The sequence below is a fragment of the Paramisgurnus dabryanus genome, chromosome 11 (genome assembly GCF_030506205.2).
Source record: "Paramisgurnus dabryanus chromosome 11, PD_genome_1.1, whole genome shotgun sequence".
NCBI lineage: Eukaryota > Metazoa > Chordata > Actinopteri > Cypriniformes > Cobitidae > Paramisgurnus > Paramisgurnus dabryanus.
The window spans coordinates 32,155,322-32,181,978 of record NC_133347.1 but is presented as its reverse complement, the minus strand read 5'-3'; the positions used below and the strand labels follow the sequence as shown (position 1 = coordinate 32,181,978).

At 36.5% G+C, this 26,657-nt stretch overlaps 1 protein-coding gene across 2 annotated transcripts; it reads left to right on the top strand.

Annotated features, from left to right (window-relative positions):
* apeh (acylaminoacyl-peptide hydrolase) lies at nt 1-25,531 on the top strand. Of its 2 annotated transcripts, XM_065247793.1 has the most exons (23): nt 1-150; nt 485-614; nt 1,249-1,375; nt 3,106-3,193; nt 4,429-4,504; nt 9,976-10,067; nt 10,170-10,226; nt 10,729-10,866; nt 11,357-11,448; nt 11,537-11,577; nt 11,661-11,782; nt 11,929-11,989; nt 12,225-12,322; nt 12,986-13,037; nt 13,236-13,324; nt 16,673-16,811; nt 16,910-16,993; nt 17,080-17,160; nt 18,431-18,519; nt 18,709-18,899; nt 19,056-19,158; nt 22,196-22,302; nt 25,027-25,531. In XM_065247793.1, the coding sequence occupies exons 1-23, from the start codon at nt 88-90 to the stop codon at nt 25,130-25,132; spliced, it is 2,226 nt and encodes a 741-aa protein (XP_065103865.1). In that variant the 5' UTR covers nt 1-87; the 3' UTR covers nt 25,133-25,531. The 2 variants fall into 2 exon arrangements, with proteins under 2 accessions (XP_065103865.1, XP_065103867.1); XM_065247795.1 differs by lacking the exons at nt 19,056-19,158; nt 22,196-22,302; nt 25,027-25,531 and having other exon boundaries at nt 18,431-18,613; nt 18,709-18,838.
* Nucleotides 25,532-26,657: the final 1,126 nt, after the last annotated feature.

Here is a 26,657-nt window from a genome sequence, read left to right as displayed (position 1 = left end):
GTTGCACTTTCCCCATTTTATAGTGACAGAAGTGCGGTGTCCTGTTATTATATGTAGTCTTTGTTATGCTCCTCCTCTTAAAATCTCATGTTTGGTGTCAGGATTACTCTTCACCGACTCATTTCTTACTCCGCTGTCATGAGCTCAAAGGTACAGTTAAATTGACTTACATATCATTCAAAACAACATATTTAGTCTAACGTTAAACGTTTAACTGTTTCTCTGCTGCAGAATTAAACCGTTCATTCTAAAGAGTCCGTTCAGTGTTATTCTGACAACTTCCGGGTGTCACATGCAGATAGAGACAATTGTGTGTGTATGTGTCAGATGTGTGTTCTCTTGACTTGACTTTGTGTATGACAGGTGTGCGTGCGTGTGCGTGTGTGTGTGTGTTCTTTTGACTTGACTCTGTGTGTATCAGTTGTGTGTTTGTTTGTTTGCATGTTTGTTGTGAGTTATACTGTATCTCTGTGTTGTGATTTAGGTGCTTCGGGAGTCAGGAGAGATCGCCCAGCTGTACCGGGATCAGTGTCGCTTCCCGTCAGTGTGCCGTGCTGATGTTGGTCCAGTGGTCACATCAAGATATGGTGGAAAATACTGTAACATATATACAGGTGCTAACTAGATATTAGACTTTTAAAAACCGGTTATACCGGTTCATTACTACTGTTGTCAGTCTTGTTTACTGTTATAACAATGAAAGCCATAGAGCTGTTAAACAAGATATGGATAAATGATTATTTATTACATCGTAAATGTTTAAACATGACTTTCGATCTGTGCTTTGTAATGGACACATCATATCAGGGCACTGTATAGAGAAAAATGTGATGCACTTGGAAAATAATAAACCTGAAATTAATTTCAAATTAAGTTTTGTTCAAAATAATGATAATAGTGTCTCAGTCTTCCTAAATAAAGAATCAACTCCAAAAATGTAATGTTTTTACTTCTGTAAAATAAATATATTATATTTCAAAAATAATCCAAAAGAAATCTTAAAGTAATAGTGTGCAAATAAGCATGTTTTAGACACAAATTCTCAGAAAGCTTAATATTGAATAAGAAATGGATTTGAAAGAGAAAAGTTAAAACCTCTTCATTAGTCCCCCTTATAGTGAACCACTTTTATCTATAAAGCATGTGTGTGGTAAATGGAGATTAAAATGTCCCTATCAAATAAAACCTAAACTCTTACAGTGATGTGAATGATGTCTAACATTAATGTGACATTATTGTGTATTTTAGAGTGGACTCAGCGAGATTTGGAGAGGAATGAGAATGTGAAGTTTTGTCGACAGTACATTGTTTTCCACGATGAACAGTCGGTTGTTTTCTCTGGTGCTTCTGGAAACTGCACTGAAATCAAGGGAGAGTATGTTCACCTCACATAACTAAAGACATTTAAGTGAAAATACTCCTAATGTATCCGCCAGTCTTCATATCAGGGACCAAACGCAGAAGATGTGTAAACACCTTTCATATCTACAAGCATTAAAGTTTTGCTTAATTATAATTTTCTTTTATTATTAAAAGTGCCATTTTCCGTGATCCCATTTTTCAAACTTTAGTTGGTGTGTAAGGTTGCTATTTGAGCTGTTAGAATTATAAAGCTCAAAGTTTTCAGAATTCGCTTTTCAAGGACTACAGAAAACGTCCGGTTTGGACTACAGCCCCCTGCTTCCCATATATATGATGTCAATATAAGAGTTTTTGACTAACCTTCGCCCACAGGAATACGCCAGTCGCCAGCTAAGCTAAGCTGCTGGTCAAATCACAACTCACTAAACCAGCTACACAATCAAGACTCGTTATGTATTTCTAAAGGAGGGGCTTCATAGGACAAGGAAGACGTCAGCCCCAATTTTAGGACAATGAAAACAGCGATAAGGAGAAAATTGTGTGTGTTTTTTGACACACGAAACATGATTGCATGTTATATATTGCGCACCTTAAACACAGTCAAAGCTTCAAAAACACAGCACAAACGGGACCTTCAAGGGAACTGTTTAAACAGTTGAATGTCTTACGAGGTATCATCGCAATAAAGTGTTAACAAATATAAAGCAGACAGTCTTCTAATACTGTAATGACTGACAGCCGACAAGTATAGTTGCAAAGTTACACATAGTTAGTTCAGTTACCGTATTTTCCGGATTATAAGTCACACTTTTTTTCATAGTTTGGTTGGTCCTGCGACTTATAGTCAGGTGCGACTTATATGTCAAAATTAATTCATACTGACTAACATGAAGCAAAGGAAAACATTACTGTCTAAAGCCATGAGAGGGCCCTTTATGTTGCTCCTGTAGCCTACCCCTCAAAAAAACTGTTAACTGAAACGTTAACTTAAAAGGGGCAATAAGTAGGATTTTAAGCGTTTTATTAATCAAAATCAATGTCTTTACTCATAAATATGTGCCCGTTGGTGTCAAATGACCTCTGCCAGTGATCTGACTTTTCTTTGTAAGCTTAGAATTTCTTCTCTTTACTTACATTGAACGGGTAAGACCAAGGAGGCATCCATATCGTTCCGCCGTATTGATAAACTATAATAGCAGAGAGGGACAAAAAGCACTATCCTACCAACGCGTTTCCACAAAGCGTTTTCATTTAGAAAACGTGAACCAGCTGAAACGGACAAGGAGATCAGCGATTACATAACGGCTACCGTAGTTGCAACACGCATTTGGAAAGGTTAGTTTGCACTGTTCGTTTGAATGCAAAATACAATTCCACCACTAGATGGGGGTAGATCCTACTGATTGCCCCTTTAAAGACAACGGAGAAAGACTTAAACAAAATGTCCCCCAAAAGAATAATAATTTTCTAAATAAATATGACTTATAGTCCAGTTCGACTTATATATGGTTTTTTCCTCTTCATGATGCATTTTTTGACTGATGCGACTTATACTCGGGAGCGACTTATAGTCCGGAAAATACGGTAAATTTCTAAAGTAGACAGTCAACAAAGTCATTATTTGTTTGCTCAGGCTTCCAGTAATGGGCTTTGATCCCGATTGAATCATGTTAATAATCAGTTGTTCAGAGCTCCTGGTCTCCGTTTAACACTCAGGTTATGTGTGATGATGAATGTGTGCAGGTTACTTAGTAAGGATTCTCCATCCGGTGAGATGAAGGCTGTGTTGAGAGAGAGCCCCATCAAAGGAGAAGACAAGCAGTTCCTGGAGGTCAGACTGTGTTTACTTACTTTAGATAGCTTACTTTAGTTACTTATAAAAGTACACAATGAGACAACATATATATGACCCCTGCTGGCAAAATGAGTCGGAATGCACACAGTGTAATATTGAGTAAGATGCAAAAGAAAGTATAAATGTCGATTTTGGTAAAAAATTGAGGTTTTCATCAAAATAAGAACATTAAGCCCTCGTCATTAAACATCTAAAATGATCTTTATTTGTACGTTTTTTGAGAGGTGTACCGTCCTAAATGCTTAATCTAATACAAAGATGTGTGTCCATCCACATGCACGTCTGACATATTGGTTTTGGTTTTAATACATGCAGGAATTAGAAGATAAAGTGCAGGATTTGAATCATGTTAAAAGAGTTATTAGGAGTTTCAAGATTCGAAAATGATCTTCCTCGTGCTGACTGACACATCTGAAGCTTGGCACACAGATGTGCAAGCATTTGACCCTGATGTATAGACATCTAAACAGAATTACAGTTTAAAAAATATCTGTTTGACAAGAATTCACGTAGATCTAATCTGTTATGTTTTGGGTGAATGTTTGATTAACTGTTGAGGAAAAATATCTGATATGTAACATATAAGATCCTTGCCTTACTAGATCTTAAAACTGTCTCAATGTCAATCAAACAATAAAATAAAGAAAAAATATGAACAAATTTTTTTCCTATAGTATTGTGTGCCAGATCTACTAGTTTTACAGTGACTTTAAGGTATAGATGCAGTGATTTTGTTTTTGAACCTTAAAAAATCTTTAACCCAAATTTTCTCTAAATTGACTTTGCTGACTCTGTCAGCTACAAACAGGTGCAGTTTGGTCACACTTATTTTTGAAAATGTGCTCATTGTGACTCATTTTGCCAGCATGACTCCTATATAACCGTCATTGATCAAATGATGGAGATAAGGGCACAAAGTCATTTGAGTCCAGTGTATAAAAGGAATTTACACACCACTGAAGCACATCATGTCTAAAATATCACCTGAAAGCTAAACACATGGTTTACGGCACTTATGATGGACCTCTGCAACAGAAAGCCTTCTAAAGTTTTTCTGTGAAGTTTACAGACAACTCAGACTATCACAATAAACTAATAAAAAGAAAGTTGTACTTTTTACCATAAAAGGTAATTAGCCACTATAGGTAGGAGAAAAGTGACATGAGTTAACATGTGGTCTCTCTCTGTCTGTGTCTCTCTCTCTTTCTCAGATCTGGCATAAAAACAGTAAACTGAAGTGTATAAATCTGATGGCTCTTGGGAAACATGGCAAAGTGTATGAAGATGGTAAGAAAACATTGAGACTGATTAGAGTTAGTATGAATCAGCTGCTGATCTGAATAAGTAATGCAACAAAAACATGACACACAGCAGGACAACATTTATTTCAATTACATCATTCAAGATCTTACAAAAATCTTGTATTTCGTATCCACTTAGAAATGTTTTTTTAGAGAGTGCCACAGGAGTGACGTATTTTTATAGGCCAACCCAGAAGTCAACAAATATTCCATTTAATTTCCTATAGACTTTTGGATTATCACAAAAAATAAGCTCTGTGTTTAACAAAAGACACTTTATGACACTTTACAGATGAACACAACTTGATTTTTCATATATAAATGCGTTTACTAATAGTTAAAAGCCAACCTTAGGCTACAAGCGAACTACAACCAGGGGGGTGTTGCACAAAAGTAGAATGTGTTCGACAGCCACAGCCACACGCGACCACCTTCTATCCGCTTGTTTACTTGCTAAACAAGCAGTGGACTCTGACATAATATTAGTTTGCGTCCATATAAACTCATAATTACTCCCGCTCGGGTTTGAATGACAGCAGAGAGACTCGCCCACCGTCTCACAGACCACCCCCTCACAGTATTCACGACAGAAGGGGTCGAAAGTGGATAAAAGAGACGGATTTAAATACCAGGTGTAAACGTAATGTGTCTCTCTCGTCCACTTGTGATCGGATCGATGAAAACACATCTTAATACCAAGTGTAAACAGCCCCATATGATAAGTGCACATTCACGGCATTCTTAAAGAGTAACTAAACCCTAAACCAACTTTTTTTAGGTAATGATCTGTAAGAATGATGCTTTATTAGTGCTGTTCATTGATTTTAGTAAGTTTTTTGACATTTGGATATAAAGTGTTTCAATACTACAATATATGGTGTAAAAACGTCTGAGTGCTGCCCTCTTCAGGTTGAACGGTGGCTACTGCAGTTGAATTTTCCTATTGGATGTTGGGTCCAAGAAATAACTCGTGACGTAAGCAGATTCAAGCTCACCACGCCCTTGTTACGATCTCACCACACACTTAGTTCGTCCCCTCTATCTCCGTTGGGATCTGCCCACTTTTCTTGCATTTTTCAAATATTGCAGTGGGTGGAGTCAGGCTCTGACCAAGGGTTTAGTTACACTTTAAACAGACCACGGGTTCGATCACAGAATCACTGATGCAAAAATTGATAAAACGCAAAAAATTCATCATGAAACTGCAAACACCTAACTACTACTATGTGTATCTACAGTATTTGATCAAAAAAGTTTGCATTATCTTAAAAAAAGCTATTTATATATAACAATTTATATTTGGTGGAACTAAACAGAAATCATTCAATTATTATAAGATTTATGTACAGGATTTGACCAAATGAAGAATTTTTTTAAGGAAAATATTAGGAAAAGGCAACAATAAAAATGCCACCTGCTAAGAAGCAAACATGCTGGTGTCTCTGTAATATCAAGAAGCCCTCAATATGGGATCCTTCAGTGCATAAAAGTGGATTTCAACCCCACCCCCAAACTAAAGCTCCCAAAAATATGACATTTGCTGTGAGCTTCATGAAGTTTTCAAACCGTTTTATTCATTGACATGCCATAATACACTGAATAGTATATTCTGGATTGTTGGTGAATAGCCACCATGTTCAAACAAGGCTGGTTTGGACTGGAATATTGGGAAGTAAGATGGTAGGTCCCTTGAGGGGGCCAAAAGGACATCTGGAAGATATGTAGAGTACCTTAAAGATGGGAAAAAAAGGAATCATGTCTTCTGAAATTAATTTTCTTTCATGCAGGATAATACACTATAGCATGCTGCAAAAAAGCAACACTGACTATTTTAATATGGAAAAATAATATGGAAAAAATTAAGGTACAGTATGAATATCCTCTGACCTCTCTATGGATCATCATTATATGAAAGCTGTGTGAGGTGGACAGCACTATAATTCATATTCAAACATCAACTCTTGGGATGCAATACTAGAATCTTCAGGTGAAATAAAGACAGAAACTATAGACTTACAAGTTTAATGAATGGGGGAGTTAAAGTCATGTCAAAATATGCTCATATATTATTATGTAACTTGTGTTAAATACATTATTTGATTTACATTGTTTTTTAATTATCTGTCCATGCAGCACATTTGACAGATATCTGTTTTGTGGATCATTTTAACACACTGAATTTTGAGTGCATTTTGCATAATAATTTGGAAAAGCATAATTTGCATATTTTTAAAGTAATAAAGTATCTTTTGACATTTTTAATACTTCAAATTATGTATTTACATAAAATAACATGCACACTGTCATTAAACTATTGAGATTAAAATACAATTTGTAAACTTACTGACTTTATTTAAAAATCAAAAACAAAAATAGCATGTGCATAATAATTTGGACCATCCATCACAATTTTAACATTAAAAAAGTCTTGTATATCTGGCACAGGCATGGGTGCAATCCACTGCATCCAATGACAACAGGAGAAAGCTGTAACACAAAAGAAAGCCTGTTCTACTGTGACTGCCCTAATGTAACACTTTATGGAGGAATCTGTTCCTGTTACTTGCAATCTTGTAGAAGTGATTTCAGTGCTAGACTGACATTTCTTACATCACCTGAGAATCTGTACCTCTCAGTCAGATATTTCTCATGCCTTAATGCTAGTCTACATATGTACTTAATTGAATCCGCCTTTCAACTTCATCAGTCATTTCTTATCTCAACAAGTGCATTAATAAATGTATTCATCAAACCCCTGACAGCAGTCTTCATAAAAACACTAAAATAACAGTACGCATACTTAGATAAATGACAGTATATCTTGTATAAATGCAGGACCACGAAGTGACTAAAACACATGAATATCTAGTAGGATTGAAAGAGGAACTATCTGAATAATCTGAAATGGTATAGTCTGGAAAATCCCATCTTAATCCCTTATCTTGCTTTTGTGCAATACCCCTCAGCTCCATACCAAGTACCGAGCAAGCCCTTCTAATTAATTTGTCCAGTTTATTTCTGTCCACCACCTTCATACCAATTCCACAACAGACTACTGCAGAAAAAATGATGCCAAACACCATAGACTCATAAAACATCCACAGCATGGTATAGCAGACTATACCATTTCAGATTAATCGGCTAGTTCCTCTGTCATTCCTACTAGATATTCACGTGTTTTAGTCACTTCATGGTCCTGCATTAAAATACTAGAAATACTGTAATTTATCTAAGAATGCGTACTGTTATTTTAGTGTATTTATGAAGACTGCTCTCAGGGGTTTGATGAACACATTATTAATGCACTTGTTGAGATAAGAAATGACTGATGAAGTTGAAAGGCGGTTTCGATTAAGTACATATGTAGACTAGCATTAAGGCATGAGAAATATCTGACTGAGAGGTAAAGATTCTCAGGTGATGTAAGAAATGTCAGTCTAGCACTGAAATCACTTCTACAAGATTGCAAGTAACAGCAACAGATTCCTCCATAAAGTGTTACATTAGGGCAGTCACAGTAAAACAGGCATTCTTTTGTGTTACAGCTTTCTCCTATTGTCATTGGATGCAGTGGATTGCACCCAGCCCTGTGCCAGATATATGAGACTTTTTTAATGTTAAAATTAGTACATACAATAAAATATGTCAGCAGACACCTTGTGTATAGATTTATTTCTGCAATCAGGTCAACAGCATGCAATATGTTCTTAATCTTGATTTTCTGAAAATGATGGATGGTCCAAATTATTATACACATGCTATTTTTGTTTGTTTTTTAAGTAAAGTCAGTTAGTTCACAAATTGTATTTTAATCTCAATAGTTTAATGACAGTGTGCATGTTATTTTATTTAAATACATAATTTGACATATTTAAAATGTCAAAAGAGACTTTATTACTTTAAAAAATATGCAAATTATGCTTTTCCAAATTATTATGCAAAATGCACTTTATAAAAACTCAGTGTGTTAAAATGATCCACGAAACAGATATCTGTCTGCGTGTGCTGCATGGACAGATAATAAAAAAAACAATGTAAATCAAATAATGTATTTAACACAAGTTACATAATAATATATGAGCATAGTTTTGACATGACTTTAACTCTCCCATTCATTAAACTTGTAAGTCTATAGTTTCTGTCTTTATTTCACCTGAAGATTCTAGTATTGCATCCCAAGAGTTGATGTTTGAATATGAATTATAGTGCTGTCCACCTCACACATCTTTCATATAATGATGCTCCATAGAGAGGTCAGAGGATAGTATTCATACTGTACCTAAATTTTTTTCTTATTTCATGCCCATATTAAAATAGTCAGTGTTGCTTTTTGCAGCATGCTATAGTGTCATTTCAGAAGACATGATTCCTTTTTTTCCCATCTTTAAGGTACTCTACATATCTTCCAGATGTCCTTTTGGCCTCCTTTAGGGACCTACCATCTTACTTCCCAATATTCCAGTCCAAACCAGCCTTGTTTGAACATGGTGGCTATTCACCAACCATCCAGAATATACTATTCAGTGTATTATGGCATGTCAATGAATATAACGGTTTGAAAACTTCATGAAGCTCACAGCAAATGTCGTATTTTTGGAAGCTTTAGTTTGGGGGTGGGGTTGAAATCCACTTTTATGCACTGAAGGATCCCATATTGAGGGCTTCTTGGTATTACAGAGACACCAGCATGTTTGCTTCTTAGCAGGTGGCATTTTTATTGTTGCCTTTTCCTAATATTTTCCTTAAAAAATTATTAATATGGTAAAATCCTGTACATAAATCTTATAATAATTCAATGATTATACATTTTTATAGGAAACAGCTTTTTTTTAAGAAAATGCACACTTTTTTTGATCAAACACTGTAGATACACACATTAGTGGTTAAGTGTTTGCAGTTTCATGATGAATTTTTATGCGTTTTATCAATTTTTGCATCAGTGATTCGGTGCTCGATCCCGTGGTCTGTTTAAGAATGCCGTGAACGTGCATTTATCCTAGCTAGCTACACCTGGCTTGACATAGCTGCACAGTCTCATCCTGGCTCAGCAATCGTGCAACAGACTAAGCCAGGATGGGCTCATTAAACTAGGTCAAGCTGGGCCTTTTCTGTTATCCTGGCTTTCTTAATTCTACTTTTGTGCAACACCCCCCTGGTTGATGCTGGTGAAGTATTTTGCTGTCCATTCTTCACTCATTTGTGTCAGTTCAGGCTGCATACTGGCGACATCTATTGGGCTTTAATTGTATTGCATCTGCTTTGCAGGCTGAATGAAAGTTTCCGGTGTGTCGTAGTTTGCACACCCCTGGCCTAAAGTAACAAATACAAAAAGAATATTCACAAAGCACAACTAAAATAAAATGTACACTAACATACAGCTCTTTATTCAGAATCTGCTAGACTATATTAAAAATCTTCAGGATCAGATTTGGTCTAACATGTGCTGTCTATTCTCAGATCAGTTCGGCTGTCTGGTCTGGTCTCATTCAGAGAGTCATCTGCTGTATGTTGCTGAGAAGAAACGAGCCAAGACCGAATCTTATTTCCAGGTTTCATACACCTACAGCCACACAAACCTCAATAAACCTCATATATATATATATATATGACATAAGTCACTGACTGTACTGACTTCATCTGACCTTTAACAGCAGGGACCGGAGACTGATGAAGAGGAGAACATCAAAACAAAAGAGGAAGTGCTGAAGGTAATAATTTAATGACATACCTGTCACCTGTATTCACTATTACAGTACTGTAAAAAAAAAGACCACCAGCTTTGTTTTTTTCACTCTTTTAATTAAGATGCAAACAGAAAATACAGGAAATATCAAGTCGATTAGAATTAGGATTAGATTAAGGTTTAACCCAAGAACCCTTCTCTTAGCATTAATCAACATTGGCCAAATTTGACCTGTGGGTTCTCCAGGGTTAAGAGATCCTGCAGTTTCCTTCTATTGCTCAAGTGGAAGAGCAGTTTTCCCTTAATACTTTAATACATACATATACGTTAGTGCTACATACACATGTCCTGAATTTTCTGGTTGTACTTTAATAAAGAGACTGAGAAATAATTATATATGATCACTATACTATTGCAAAAAAACAAATCTAATGGTGGCATAGTGGCCTTAGACTTTTGCACAGTACAACAGTTATTATGTAGGATTGTGTTTGGTATTGACAAGCATGTGTTTGTGTCTGTGGCAGGGACAACAGTTTGAGTTTTATGAGGATTGGGGTGAAGCACTGGTGAATAAGAGCAGCCCTGTGCTCTGTGTGCTGGACATTGAGAGCAACAACATCACGGTGCTTGAAGGAATACCAGACTACATCTCACCAGGACAGGTGTGTGCGTGTGTGTTTGTGTATTATGTGTATTTGTGTGACACATGTTTAAATGTATTCTGCATGGTTAAAGGAATAGTCTACTCGTTTGCCATATTAAACTATGTTATTACCTCAACCTAGACGAATTAATATACATACCTATATTGTACAGTGTGTTGTGCATGTGTTAGCATTTAGCCTAGCCCCATTCATTCCTATGGTACCAAAAAAAGTTTTATTTTGTGGCAGCATACTCACTGGTATAACTCCTCATGTAACAGTCTTTAAATAGGGAAAACACGGAAGTGTATGGTGGCTTCCCTGTTTGGTACCATAGGAATGAATGGGGCTAGGCTAAATGCTAACACATTCACAACACGCTGTACAGTGCATTGAAAAAAAATAGGTATGTATTAATTCGTCTAAGTTGAGGTAATAACATAGTTTAATATGGCAAAAGGGTAGACTATTCCTTTAATGATATCAATCTTGAATCATTTGTCCATAGGCGTTCTGGGCACCCAGTGACACTGGTCTGGTGTTTGTGGGTTGGTGGCAGGAACCGTTCAGACTGGGACTGAAGTTTTGCCCCAACAGAAAGTGAGTGATAAAGTGTTTTTTTGTAAAGTAACACTGTAAAAGGTTTGAAAGTGTGGTGTATTGCTCAGTGTTTGTATGGTTTCTGCAGGTCATCTCTGTTTTATGTGGATTTGGCGAGTGGTAAATGTGGTAAGCTGTGCTTTATGTTTTTATCTATCTGTAAGGAAGATTGTGTGATGAGTGTTTATAACACATGTATAATGTCCTCTCAGAACAGTTATCATCTGACTCCAGAGCAGTGTCTTCACCTCGACTCAGTCCTGACCTTTGCCGTATTGCCTACCTGGAGTGTGACGTCTTCGGTCCACACCAACAGTGCACCCGCCTTTGTGTGGTGTGTATGTGTGTCTATATAAGTGTGTGTGTGTGTGTGTGTGTGTGTGTGTGTGTGTGTGTGTGTGTGTGTGTGTGTGTGTGTGTGTGTGTGTGTGTTGATCAAAGTCAGAGATGTGTTGTGACTGTGTTGTGTTTTGGTTACAGTATGACTGGTACACCAAGCAGACGAGTGTTGTGGTTGATGTTGTGCGGAGAGCAAGAGAGGGTATGTGCAGGTTTTCATACAATCTCATATTATTGCATGTATCTTTGGGATATATCAGGCTGATTGTCTGATCATTTTCAAAGGCCAGCACAGGTCTTATTTTACCACAGTTTAAAAAAATGTAAGATGTTAATACACCTGTGTTGAGAGCAGAACGATTGATTTGAGGTGCACACTGACTATAGACGGTCATGGTGTAGAGGTTTAATGTATGTTTATGTTGTGTTTGTGTAAGATGGTTTCACAGGAATCTACAGCTCGATGTTGTCTCCGTGCTGCTGGTCAGCTGACAGTCAGCGTCTCCTCATATACTGTGCTCAGAGGAGTCGCAAGGTAAACCAACACACTTATAACAGCTGGGTAGATACAGGAGAAGGTGACAGACTTAACATATTGTGTGTAGTATTTACTGATTCATACAGACCTGTCAGCTGGACACTAAAACACACAGCGCACCGACTATCTATTAGATATAAAATGTTTACTTCATACAGAGTGGAGTCTTATTGAAGAAATAGTCTTAGCTACAGTTTCTATTCAAATAAATAACAGTAAATATCTGAAAAGGTTTCATTCACAAATGTTGCATTCATTTATTAAAAACAATCTATTGTTTATCGAACTTGTGCTTAATACTGCATAATCTTTCGTACACCCTGAAATCCGTACCATCCTGTTTTCCAAGCTGTCCTGTAATCATCTTCCACAAGGGGGCACCCGTGTGTAAACGTGATTGACACAATGTGAGGTTTATTTTAAACCTGTGAAAATTTTTGGAGAGAATTTCAGAGTGCAAACTGCATAAGGATAGACTGCATTAAAATACAGTGTATCAAAGGTTTAGTATTTGATAAAATGATAATTAATTAGTAGATTTTTTTTTTGAAAATCATTCATAAATCCATTGACACATAAGTTATCCAGTTAAATTCAATCTTTTTTCTAAAATGGTTTTGTTTAAACATTCATAAGTTTGTTGTGCGTTTATTTTTTTAGGATCTGTTGGTTGTTGACACCTCAAGTGGAGAAGTCTCACGTGTCACCTCCAGTGTGTAGATCTATAATACCTTCATTAACTCATGTTCTTCATTTCTTGATATATTTGCCTTTTCTAAATATGTTGAAATATGTTTCAAATGTTTATATTTGTGGTATTTATTTGCATTTACAATGATTTAATTTGACTTTGTAATATATGGCCTGATGGTAATGGTATAGGTGTGTCTAAAATCTCTGTCTGTTGTAGATTCACAAGAAGGCAGTTGGAGTTTGCTAAACATTCACAGAGATCTTATGGTGGTCAGCTGCTCATCACCAAACTGTCCTCCAGATTTGGTAGGACTTCACACATTATCATCTGTCATTAACTACTGTCACTAGCCTCTTTCACACAGTAATTCTGGTAAATTACCATGAAATTACCAGAATGAATTTACCACTAAATACAAAAATGTGCTGTTCACACATGCAGTGACGTTCCTTATTTTTACCAGTAAGACATCATTTACACATCAGTATCAAAATACCAGTAAAATTGGAGAGAAAGCGGAAGTTACCTGTGGCGAGCTCCGTGTCGTATTTGTAAACAATGGCGGGTTGTGACTTAATATCCATTGTACGTATTTTGTTGTTTTCACATCTGTGGCAAACGCTGATGGTCGCGAAGTTGCTTGTGACCAAACAACATTGCGTTAGGGGCGTCAAACCAAACCTGCGTTTACAAATTTGGCTTCACAGAGAGTTTTCTAAGGACGTTGGCAATTTGACAATAGATGGTAAGCTGTTTTAAACAACATTGGTGAAGAAATGTGGATGTTAACTTAAGTGGTGCTCGACTTTTAAGCAGCATGTTTGTGGAAACGTCTGTAAACAGTGCGGGACTAAACGTGTCCTCTGTTTAAAAACTTTCTGATTGGCCCGAAGCTGTCAGCACGGTCTGACGTCATCTGTTCGAAATGCCGGTAATTCTATCATTTTCGTTCACACATAGCAGTTACCGGTAAATTACTGGTAATCTTACAACCTCTCACTGAATTCAATTGTATTTGTTTTCCTACTATGGAAGTCAATGGTTATAATCAGCTGTGTGTTTACCATCATTTATCAAAATATCTTCTGTTGTGTTCATCAGACAAAAATAATTCATACAGGTTTAGAACAACATTAGGATTAGGGATGCACCGAATATTCGGCCACCGAAAATGTTCGGCCGAAAATGGCCCGAAAGACTTTTATCACCGAAACAATATGGCCGAAATGTTGTGATGACGCAAACAGAAACCGCGACCTGCACGTGCTTGTCTGAAGCAACATGTATGCGAAGTGGATGTATTTAACCGCAAAAAGGCACTAAAGTACGCACAGAGGCACCTGCGGTTGTGTCCGGTCCAGACGTGATCATCACAGTGAGTACGCTCTTCAAAGATCAGAACTCTTGATGTGTAAACTTTAGAGAGAGTCGCGCAAATGTGTCTCATACTGTAATCCATTAACATACATTTGACGAATAAAGCAATGAAAAACAACGTAACGTTTTTATGCTGCGCTGTTTGGGATTCGCCTTCGTTCTCTGTGTGCGCGCGCGTTTAAGTGCCCTCAATAGTGCACACACGAGTGAGACGCAAACAAGCGAACGTAAAATCTATCTGTTATTGACAGGGCACATATAAACAAAATTATCTCCAAAGTATTCTTTTTCTAATAAAAACATTTGTTTATGTCTTAAGTGTATGTATAGATTACAGTCATAAACCAGTCTCTGCTTATTTAAAGAGACACCTCAATTACTTAAGTCTAACAAAGAGACAAATAGCTCTAAAAATAATAATATATTTAATTTATACAATAAAGACAGTGTTATGACTCATTTAATTCGATTTCTGTTCCTAATGCTAATGTTAGCCCTTATTAATGTGCAGCTTTGTTCTTTTTTATAAATGTTTGTAATTTCTTTATTTGTTATTAGATTTTCCCCACCCCCTTTTTGCTGATCTGAAAAATAATCCGATCCGTGCCTCAAAAACTGTAATGTGATCTGTCACACACCCCTAGTAAAGTTAGTACACAGTGATAGCCATAAATGCATTTATACTAATAATTGGCATAATAACTTATTTCGGCGTTTCGGTTTCGTTTTTTTTTTTGCCTTGGTTTCCTCATTTTCGGTTTCGGCCAAGAATTTTCATTTCGGTGCATCCCTAACTAGGATGAGTAAATGAAGACAGAACTTTCATTTTTGGGTAACTAAATGCTCTCGACACATTACACGTTCATCAAAAACCTTTGCTTTAAATCCCGACCTCCGGCCATTCAGAAATATAGCTTTGTTGTCCGTTAAACGCCACAACAGTTTTTCAGCAAAGTCCTCAAAGTGCACCAAAGACGAATGTGTTCAGACCTAATACCACGATTGTGGCAGATACATGGATCACAGCGACCCCTAACCTTTTGAATTCTGATGCACTTAGAGGGTTTTGCAGCTAAAGACAGTCAAATTTGTTTAATACCAATGAAATGACTAAAGTGACTCTTTAAGGCATATCTGTTATAACCTTGTCATTGCAATTACAGTAAAATTACTGAACCTAAACATAAGAGCCTGATTAAAAAAAAGATCATTTACAAGAAAACATGTCAGATGCACTTAGAGGGTTTCCCATCTGAAATCTTCATATAAATTTCACATGTTTAAGTAAAAAAAATAAAGGAGCTAAAAAATATGCCAAATTCTTTAGATTTTAAACCTGTACAGTATTTCTCAGCCATGGGTTCGGGGACCACTGGACGCCTCGGCACTATTTTTAAAAGGGACCCTAAGATGACAATAAATTATTTAAAATAAATGATTTACCAAAATAAACGGTAACACTTTACTTGAAGGGGTGTTCATTAGACTGACATGACACCTTCATAATCATGACATGACACGTGTCATGAACATGAAGATTTTATGACAACGGTCATAAGGGTTATTTGTTCAATTATGTCATTTTGAATGCAAAGATGACATTTTAATGACAAATTCAATTACTGTTTTATTGTTAAAAGTGGTCAGTTATGTTGTCTTGGTAATGACAAGTTATGATGTATTGGTTAATGTCAAGTTGTCATAACAAAGACATCTCAAACACTTAATGATAGTTGTCATAAACGTGCATAAAGTCTCCTTTATGTTCACAGCACATGTGATGTCATGATTCTGAATGTGTCATGTCAGTCTTATGAACAATGCTTCAAGTAAAGTGTTACCAAATAAACCTTAACAATGTTATAAATTAAGATATTTCTTAGTGTTTGGATATTTTTATATTAATCTTTAATCATCTTTTTATTTATGTCAAGCTCTAGACTGTTTTATTGGTTGGAAATTGTGAGTCGGGGGTCTGTAAATATTATTATGGACTATTAAGAGTCTTTGAAGTAAGAATGGCTGAGATCCAGTGATTTAAACTAAATCTTACTCACTACGACTTTAAGATTCCTTTATTTATCTCACATACATTGAGATTTCATTCAGTCTAGGGAATGTTTGATGCATGTCTGTTCTTTCCCTGATTTTGGTGGCTGATGTATCACCAAAATACCGACTCAGAGGAGGACCACAGGGGTTAGAGGTGCCATTTGGGCGTGTCGAATGTGAATGCTGTCCAGTGTTTCATTGGATCTGTGTATTGTGCTTTGCAGCGAGTGGGTTTCCTCCCGCCGAAGGGCTCAGAAAGCAACACATCATGGGTCACACTGGAGGAATCTCAACCTCAGACAGATATCACCTGGCAGACTTTAAACTTCACCCCACCCCCTGAGGAAAACAACAGCAGTTACCGTATGATCCGATCCAGTCAATGCTTATGTACTGCCGTGTTAAAGTGTCACAGATGAAGTGTAAAATGTGTTGATTCTATCTTTTGCTTTGTTTATCAGCTGGTTTGGACTTTGATGGGATCCTTCTGAGACCAAAAGAAATGACACCAGGCAGCAAACTAGCACTCGTCGTTATGCCACATGGTCTGTTTTACAGTCTCCATACAGTAAATATCAATAAACCAATCATATTAAGAATAAAGCTTAGTGTTTTTTATGTTTCCGCTCAGGTGGACCTCATTCAGTGCTGGTTTCAGAGTGGCTGTTGTCCACAGCGGTTCTGTGCAAGATGGGCTTTGGTGTTCTGCTCGGTGAGCACAGAGTTTGCATAAATGGCTCAAGCAAATGAGTGTGAACCAGTGTGTGTGCCAATGTTGTATAAAGAGCATCATGGGTTAAGGCTCGTGTGGCCTTTCAGATTTAGGGCCAGATTTACTAAGCGCTTGCGCCAGCGTAAACCATCATTTTGGCGGTAAATAGCGATGTCGGAATTTACTAAAGACGCGCAGTGGATCATTAGCGCTGAAAAGGTGTGGTCTAGTTATTTTTGCGACTGACCTGATTGCATATGCATTTCTAGGAGTTTCCCTTTCAGACGCAAACATTTTGGGAGGAGACTATTTAAATGATTCACGCAACGCGATTTACTAATGTTTGCGCATGTGTTATGTATGGCATTTGCGCGACTATTTAACGCCGAAAAAAAGCATGTCTTAAATCATTTTGCGCTCGAAATGGCTGCAATTGTTGTTGCTAGGAGGAGACATCGCAGAAATCAGAGACTGCATGGTAGAAGGGAGAGGATTTCCAGGATCATTTTACCAGATAAGTTCACGCGTCTCTCTGCCTTTATTTATCGGCCTGTATATCACATGCACCTGCAGGAGCATCATCTCTGCTTATTTGCAACCATGCGCTAATTTGCGCTGCTCTTAGTAGATTGGTTGGTCATTATGGAAATCAGCTGTTGCGAATGTGTTATTTAATTAGCGCTTTTTTAGTAAATAACCCGCAGATATCACCACTCCCATCAGCGCATTTTTGGAATTGCGCTCATGCGCTAATTTGCCCTGTTTAGTAAATCTGGCCCTAAAGCTGATATTGACTTTTGTTGTGTTTGTATAATGTCAAATATATTGTGTAATGTATTTTTAAGCTAAACAGTTATTACAATAGATTTCTCTCATGTTTGTTTGCCTGACCAACGATCACCGGCAGAACCCGCTTAATCTCTGCTAAATCTCCTTATCCGTTCTCCCAAGGGTTTTTCCCTCCTAGGACTTATTTTTCCTCGGATAAAAGCACAGGGTTTTTTTTTCTCCTAGGGGGTTTTTCACCCCGGGGAGGCAGCCTTTTTGGGCTTTACTTAGCTTCCTCTTCTAGACGTTGCTTTAGTAATATGTGCACTTATAATATTGAGTCATAGCCGCAGCAAATTTATTTTGTATTTTGTTGTGCTATCTGTCGTTTTTCTGTGCTTTTCACTGCTTCTATTTATGTAAAGCTGCTTTGAAACAATTGACTTTTGTGAAAAGCGCTATATAAATAAAATAGAATTGAATTGAATTGTTTCTGTTGCAGTGAATTACAGAGGCTCACTTGGCTTTGGTCAGGACAATATTTACTCTTTACCTGGAAACATCGGTACACAGGACGTAAAAGATGTGCAGGTGAAAACTCTGGGATTCATTTGGAAAACGCTTCATCTTAGATTAAACATAAGGAACAATGAATGAATGTCTTATAGGTAGAAACATGGAAATGGTAGGTGCACTCGCTCATGTGAATAAAAGCAGCAGATGTTTTTGATATCACACAGGGTTGTTGTATGTTTGAACTGTGAATATTTCTGACTTCAGTTTGCAGTTGAGAGTGTTTTGAAGCTGGGTGATTTTGATAAGCAGAAGATCGCTGTGATTGGAGGATCTCACGGTGGTTTTCTAGCGTGTCATCTGATTGGACAGTATCCAGAGTTTTACAAGGCGTGTGTGACACGAAATCCAGTGACAAATCTGACATCTATGATCGGCAGCACAGACATACCTGACTGGTAATCGGACATTAACATTAAAATCCAGCTGCACACAAACATCTAATATGCAGTTTTGCTTTTGTTCCAGACTTTATGCTAAATCCTCACCCACCTTGAGTTTAACTGTGAGTGGATGTTGAGAGATTTTGATGTTAATGAAGGATTTGTTTTCAGGTGTATGGTTGAGGCGGGGTATGACTTTAACACTAACATCCAGCTTAATCCTGCTGTACTGGAACAGATGTTAAACCAATCACCAATCAAACATGTGACCAAGGTGAGATCTCCCTCTAGAAGATGATGTCGTATTAAAAGGTGTCAAACTAACTCGTTTTATAGTTGCTTCAATGTAAATACCCAACCAACCCTGACGGCCCTGTCCTTCTACAGTATATGACACACTTGATGTGCGTGTGTGTATTCACAGGACTGAAATCGTTTGTCATTTTAAGTGTTTACAAGGCTGTTTAGGAGTACTGTGCAGACGTCTGCTCTATACTTTACATAACAATCCCTCCCCAAAGTGTGGACATGTTACTGTTTTAACTTTAAAACTGTGGAAACAGCAAGATGTATCACAATGCTTTGTCTACGAAAAACATGCATGTATTTTAACCCCCATAAGCCCTGATTTTTCTGTTTACATTAGAGTTCTGTGGGGGTCAAAATGACCTCAGAAATTAAAAGAGTGATTACAAAAAATATATATACATTTTTAATGATACAAACAATATATCATTTTTTTTTTCCCATCTATACATTAATGCTGTGTTTTGGAAGATATGAAGTACTTTTGTGCCTGTTTACCACTAAATTCCTCAACTACACCATTAGCTTGCATGTAAAATATACTTTTTTATAAAAAATTGAAATAGATTATGATCTAAATTTTATTCAAATAGTTTATAGATATTGATCTAGATGTTATGTGTTGAATTCGGCCATCTGCTGGTTAGAAAAAAAAACCTAAAAGAATTACAGTTTAAGAAATAAATCATTTCGACCAGCAGAAGCCAATAGAGACACATTCATTTTTGCATTTTTATTCATTTTCTATTGGGGTCATTTTGACCCCAAGGGCCTCTTTTGTAAACATTTATTTACACATTTGTGACCAGTCACAGAAAGTAGGGACACAAGCCGGATCTGGGGCATTTGGAGTTATTTACAGATTCTGAAAGTTCAGTTTCTAACGATGTGTAACACATGGACATCTGATAAAATTTGGAGAAGTTGTGGCCATTTGAATGTAGAAAACTTCAAGCCTAGAAAATAGAGACTGAAAGTTACACTTTTCTCCTGCTGGGAGAGACAATAGGGCTCATTTACATCTCATTTAGCTAAGCCATACCTCCTGTAAAGCCATTTTGAGATACAGATGTTCTAGCATCATATGTAGTATTTTGTGACAGAAATCCGGATGACAACACAAGTCGAATCCAGTCTGTTTCAGATGTGTGAATCAGCCAATGACCATTTTGTCCACAAATACGTATAATCCATGAAATATAGAAATTGTTTACATCAGATTTCGCATGAATGTCTGGTAATAGAATATATAACACTGTATATAAGATTACACTTTACGTTCCGGTAAACTCATGAACCCGGCTTCAAAGTTTGTATTTAAAAGTAGGGAGGTAGTATAATAGATAATCCAAACAGCGCCGTTGAAAACGTGACGTCCTTTAGGGATGTAACCAATCGCTCAATCGTTCCTCCATCAGCCAATTACTTCATGGAAAATATTGATAGACAAAACATGTAGCTAATTAAATAACGAATTCAATGATCTCTGTGTAACTTCTGTGTGTTTGACTTCATGCTGCGCTGCAAGAACTGACAGACACATTCTAACTGACCCACTGATGTCACATGGACTACTTTGATGATGTTTTTATTACCTTTCTGGACATAGAAACCGTACATAGATTTTCAATGGAGGAGATCTTAAACTGTGTTCCGAAAATGAAAGGAGGTGTTCCGAGTTTAGAACGACATACGGTTTTCATTTTTGGGTGAACTATCCCTATTAAGTAGCCACGCTGTTCCCTCTGGGGGCAGGGGCAAAAACAAAACAAACAAAAGCCGCTTATCCAGTATGTAAATATAAACAGACAATGACGGCCCCCGCTGCACGCTAGAATCTCCGGAAAAACAAGCCTATTTCAACCGCAAAATGTACACTTTTAAATATACAAAAACTGCTATCTCAAACATGGAGAGGCTTCATCGTGATCTCAACTAACAGATTCTGCAAAAAAACGAAAATCACCAAATTTGGAAAAAAATCTTTCTCATTATCTCGAAAGTTGTGCTGTCGACTTGTGTCACTGGTTTCCGTGACGGGTCACATTTTCAGAATGATTGACAGATAATCTAGAAAAGTCACAAAATCTTATTCCACTGAGATGAAGGGAACCATTTTTTTAACTAAAGAAAAGTGGCATGGGGTCATTTTGACCCCAAGGGATTTATAAGTGTTAAAGGGACACTCCACTTTTTTTTAAAATATGCTCATTTTCCAGTTCCCCTGGAGTTAAACATTTGACTTTTACTGTTTTGGAATCCATTCAGCTGATCTCAGTATCTGGCTGTACCACTTTTAGCATAGCTTAGCATAATCCATTAAATCTGATAAGACCATTAGCATTGCGCTCAAAAATAACCTAAGAATAATATTTTTCCTATTTAAAACTTGACTCTTCTGTAGTTACATCGTGTACTTAGACTGACGGAAAATTAAAAAAATTGATTTTCTAGGCCGATATGGCTAGGAATTATACTACCATTCTGGCATAATAATCAAGGACTAATGAAGGTCAAGTTTTAAATAGGAAAAATATTGAAACTCATTTTTAGATGCTAATGGTCTAATTAGATGCAATGGATTATGCTAAACTAAGAAATGTTTAACTCTAGGGAAGCTGGAAAATGAGCATATTTTCAAAAAAGTGGAGTGTCCCTTTAACAAACGTTAAGCTCGACATGCCTTATAAATATAGCGCTTATAGCACAATAGACAAAGATTTCAGTTGATGGTGTGTTTACATGAATAAAAAAATATACAAATAGAGCACTAATGTATCTTTTGCTATTTAGTGTTTGTGTTACTGTCCAGCTGTACCATGAGCCGGTGATGCTATATGTGAAGGCCTGCTTTGTGAAGTCATAGCAGCAAAACAAGTCAATTTCGCAGTTTGGTTTTAATTATTGCACTGAGAAATAGGTTGTCAAACTCTTATTTGTGTTATCTATTTCCTATCATGAACCTGGCTCAGCGTGTTTAATACATGAATGTGTTTGTTGTTAAGGTAAAGACGCCTGTACTTCTGATGTTAGGAGAAGATGACCGGCGTGTACCCAATAAACAGGGTATTGAATACTACAAAGCCTTAAAGGCTTTACAGGTACCAGTGAGGTAAGTGCATCGACTGTATGACACGTCTTAGACTGTATTTAACCCTCATGTGTTGTTGGGGATGTTTTCATCCACTACAGAGTTTTTTTTACTCTTAATTTGGCCGTAACTTTCTCTCTGTTTTAGCAAATTGAATGATTTTTGGTGACAAATCTTATATTTACATATATTTTAAGAAAATGCTTTCAAATTTTTTAAAAACTCAACGATATACCGTGGGCAAATTTACTACCCTTTCGTGTTGTTAGTGGATGAAAACATCCACTAAATTCAACGGCTGTAAAAAATTATCAGATGAATATTTTTTCCAAATTTTTTTTCATAAATCTGTTAATCAACCTCAGTACTGATCAAAACTACCAAATCTTCACAAAAATTCCATGATTTTAACCCTTTAATTGCCAAGTTTATAAGGTGTGTCACTGATTTGGGGAAAAAACACACACAAAATGACAGATTTTCAATATAAAAAGTGATTGTAAACTGGATTTTTGTTTACCTTTTTCAGAGTCTTGACCATGTCTAAGATTGGTAAAAACATTGGCTTTGAAACATTTTTAGTTTTTGTGTAGCATCAGTTTTAATTTTTTTCTCCCTCATTTATTGTTATTGGCTGTTTTTGCCCCATTGACTTCCATTATAACCAAATTTTTTGATTGCAGAGCTATGACACCTTTTTATCATGCATTTTTGAATGTTGGATTTTTTTCCTTTTGCTAAGAGGTCAAATTTGTAATTTTTACAGTTTATCACCATGTGGCACTATTAACCCTTTAGTAGCCCTGTGCAAAAACAAAGCTTAATTTCTGACTTGTACATTGAGTTATATGGAGTATAACTCCATAATAAAAGCATATTATTGTGTGTGTGCATGTGCGCGTGTGTGTGTGTGTGTGTGTGTGTGTGTGTGTGTGTGTGTGTGTGTGTGTGTGTGTGTACCCCACAAAGATAGGAATACCAGTGTCTTTGTGACCTTGTGGGGACATTTTGATGTCCCCATGAGTAAACAAGTTTATAAATCAAACAAAATGATGTTTCCTGAAAATGTGAAGTAGGAGAAGGGTTTTTGTGATGGTTGGGGTTAGGGAAATTTTCTGTAAAAATCTTCTCTGCATCGGATTTATGAACATCATTTATTATGAACACAAAAACAACTTCAAATAAATTGAACAATGAAGCAAGAGTAGAGGATGGATTATGAACTAAACAATCAAACTAACTTTTAGTGTGTATGTGTGTGTGTGTTCAGTATTTCCAGCAGGACTTGCAGCATATCACTTGGTGCTCTCTGCAAGTGTGTCCACCACAACAGATGCAAGTGCTGACATGTTTTTTCTTTGCACCAATTGCATGTTCCCCTCTTCACTTCTGTGGATTTGTGTCTGGAGAGACAGCTGCAGGAGACTGAATCTCTCTCACCAGTGCAGTAGCAACTGGTGTGCGAGGGTGATGCTCTCTCCTCAATATTGCTGCAGAGATTTTCCCAGGTCTTCTAGGAAAGCCTTCTCCTAAACAGCTTTTCACCTCCCTCGTGCATGAGTTGCTGTCCCTCCAGACAAACTTGCAGAGAGCACCAAGTGATATGCTGCAAGTCCTGTTGGAATGACTAAACACTTATGTGTTCATAATAATGATGTTCATAAATCTAATGTCTAATGCAGAGAAGATTTTTACAGAATATCTTTTTTTCATGCACATACACACACATACGCACACATACGCACGCACACACACACACACACACACACACACACACACACACACACACACACACACACGCACACACGCACACACACGCACACATGCACACATACGCGCACACACACACACACACACACACACACACACACACACACACACACACACACACACACACACATATGCACACACGCACACATACGCGCACACACACACACACACACACACACACACACACACACACACACACACACACACACAACACACACAAACACACACACACACACACACACACACAAATATGCTTTTATTATGGAGTTATACTCCATAAAACACAATGTACAAGCCAGAAATTAAGCTTTGTTTTTGCACAGGGCTACTAAAGGGTTAATAGTGCCACATGGTGATCAACAGTAAAAATGACTAATTTGACCTCTTAGCAAAAGGAAAAAACACCAACATTCAAAAATGCATGATAAAAAGGTGTCATAGCTCTGCAATCAAAAAATGTGGTTATAATGGAAGTCAATGGGGCAAAAACAGCCAATAACAATAAATGAGGGAGAAAAAAATGTAAACTGATGCTACACAAAAACTAAAAATGCTTCAAAGCCAATGTTTTTACCAATTTTTGGCATGCCCAAGACTGTGAAAAAGGTTTTAAAAAATCCAGTTTACAATCACATTTTATATTGAAAATCTGTCATTTTGTGTGTGTTTTTTCCCCAAATCAGTGACACCACTTATAAACGTGGCAATTAAAGAGTTAAAATCATTGAATTTTTGTGAAGATTTGGTAGTTTTGATCAGTACTGAGGTTGATTAACAGATTTATGTAAAAAAAATTGGAAAAAATATTCATCCGATACATTTTTATAGCCGTTGAATTTAGTGGATGTTTTCATCCACTAACAACACGAAAGGGTAGTAAATTTGAACAATGCACAAGGGTTAAGATCAGTAAGTCTATCTAGAACAATGATTCTCTAAACTTTTGCTGTCTTTTGTGCTCACGTGTGTTTACAGATTGTTGTGGTACCCAGGCAATAATCACTCTTTATCCAAAGTGGATGCAGAATCTGATGCTTTTGTGAACGGTGCTCTCTGGATGCTTCAGCATCTGTCGCTGTGATGTCACTTCCTCTTTATATAATCTGTCCTCAGCTCGGTGACTCTCTTTCTTTAGAAATACTGTAACAACTACAGCTTTGCTTTGTCATGTGAAGACAATGGCATAAATAAAATAAATCAATCACAACTTATTTTCTACATCTAAGAGTTACACAGATACTAAAAACACTAAAGCCTGACTTCAGGAATCCAGTCAGGAATGCAGAGTTTTCTACTTCCCCCAGTCAACCATACAGAATCGTTTCATTTTTCAGTTGTTAACAATATTTGTACCATGTCACCCACTGTCATGTCTCTTAATTTCTCTGCTGTGCCGATGGCCCTCTGTGTTTTGTATTGTTTATTGTACAAAAGAGTCTTTCAAGAGACTGCATTGATTTCAATAAAATGTTTGAAATGACTTCAGACTTCAAGTTATCATTTCTACAAATTAAAACCAACATGCTGAAACATCCTTTGTGACACAAAGGTCGCCTAATCTTTGAGACAAGTGACACAGCATTAAGAAATACTATCTGCATGTCTGAAACTACTGGAATCCACTTCTCAAAAGATATTTTTAACTCAAATCTCAGTTTCACTACAATCATAGCAGAGAGGCAAACAGATTTATGTCTTCTGAGCTTAGTCTATCACATGTCTTCTCATCATCAGTAAAGTGAGCCTAACGTTAAGTTTCATTCCTTTCACAACTCTGATCCGCATGATGACAAACACTACTAAAACACACCAGAGGTTATCAAACACCCCTAAAACACTGTAACACACTGAAAGATTTATCAAAACCAAGCTAAGAAATGTAAAAGACTGCCAATTTTTTTATCTTTACAATAAGGTTGTATTGGTAATCATTAGTAAATGCTAACATAATTTTTGCATTAACTAACATGAACATTATAGTTTTTCAGCATTACTAACATTAACATTCTTGTTAATGTTAGTGAAGGTCAGTGAAGTTATTCATGTTAGTTCATTGTGCATGAATTAATGTTAACAGTTACAATGCTTGATTTTAAAATGTATTAGTAAATGTTAAAATGAACTAATAATTAATCCTGTAGAAGTTTGTTAATTGTTAGTTAGCTAATGCATAACAAATATAACCTTATTTGTGAAGTGTTACCAAATAAATCAACGTTTTAGTGTTTTTGTCTTGTTTTCCAGTACAGATAAAATCTTAGGTAATTTCTAAGTCATTTTCTAAAAATAAACATCAAAATCGAGTGAGTTAATGCTTAAAGCAAGAGAAAATAGCTGCAGGTGGTGTAAGAAAAATAAACCTAATTTAGGTTTCGGTTTAATTCAATAAATAAAGTTTATTTATATGTTAGATTATCACACGCTTCACTACTGTACCTCTACAAATCCATCATCTTTATTTTTGTCTTCTTTTTATTTTTTTACTTTCTTAAAAAATGTAGCTATCTTTAATTTTCTTGTAATTGTAAAGTGATTTGGTACACTTGTAAAATATTTAATTTACATAATTATCTTATTACAAACAGTAAAGTTTAGAGGAAAACCTG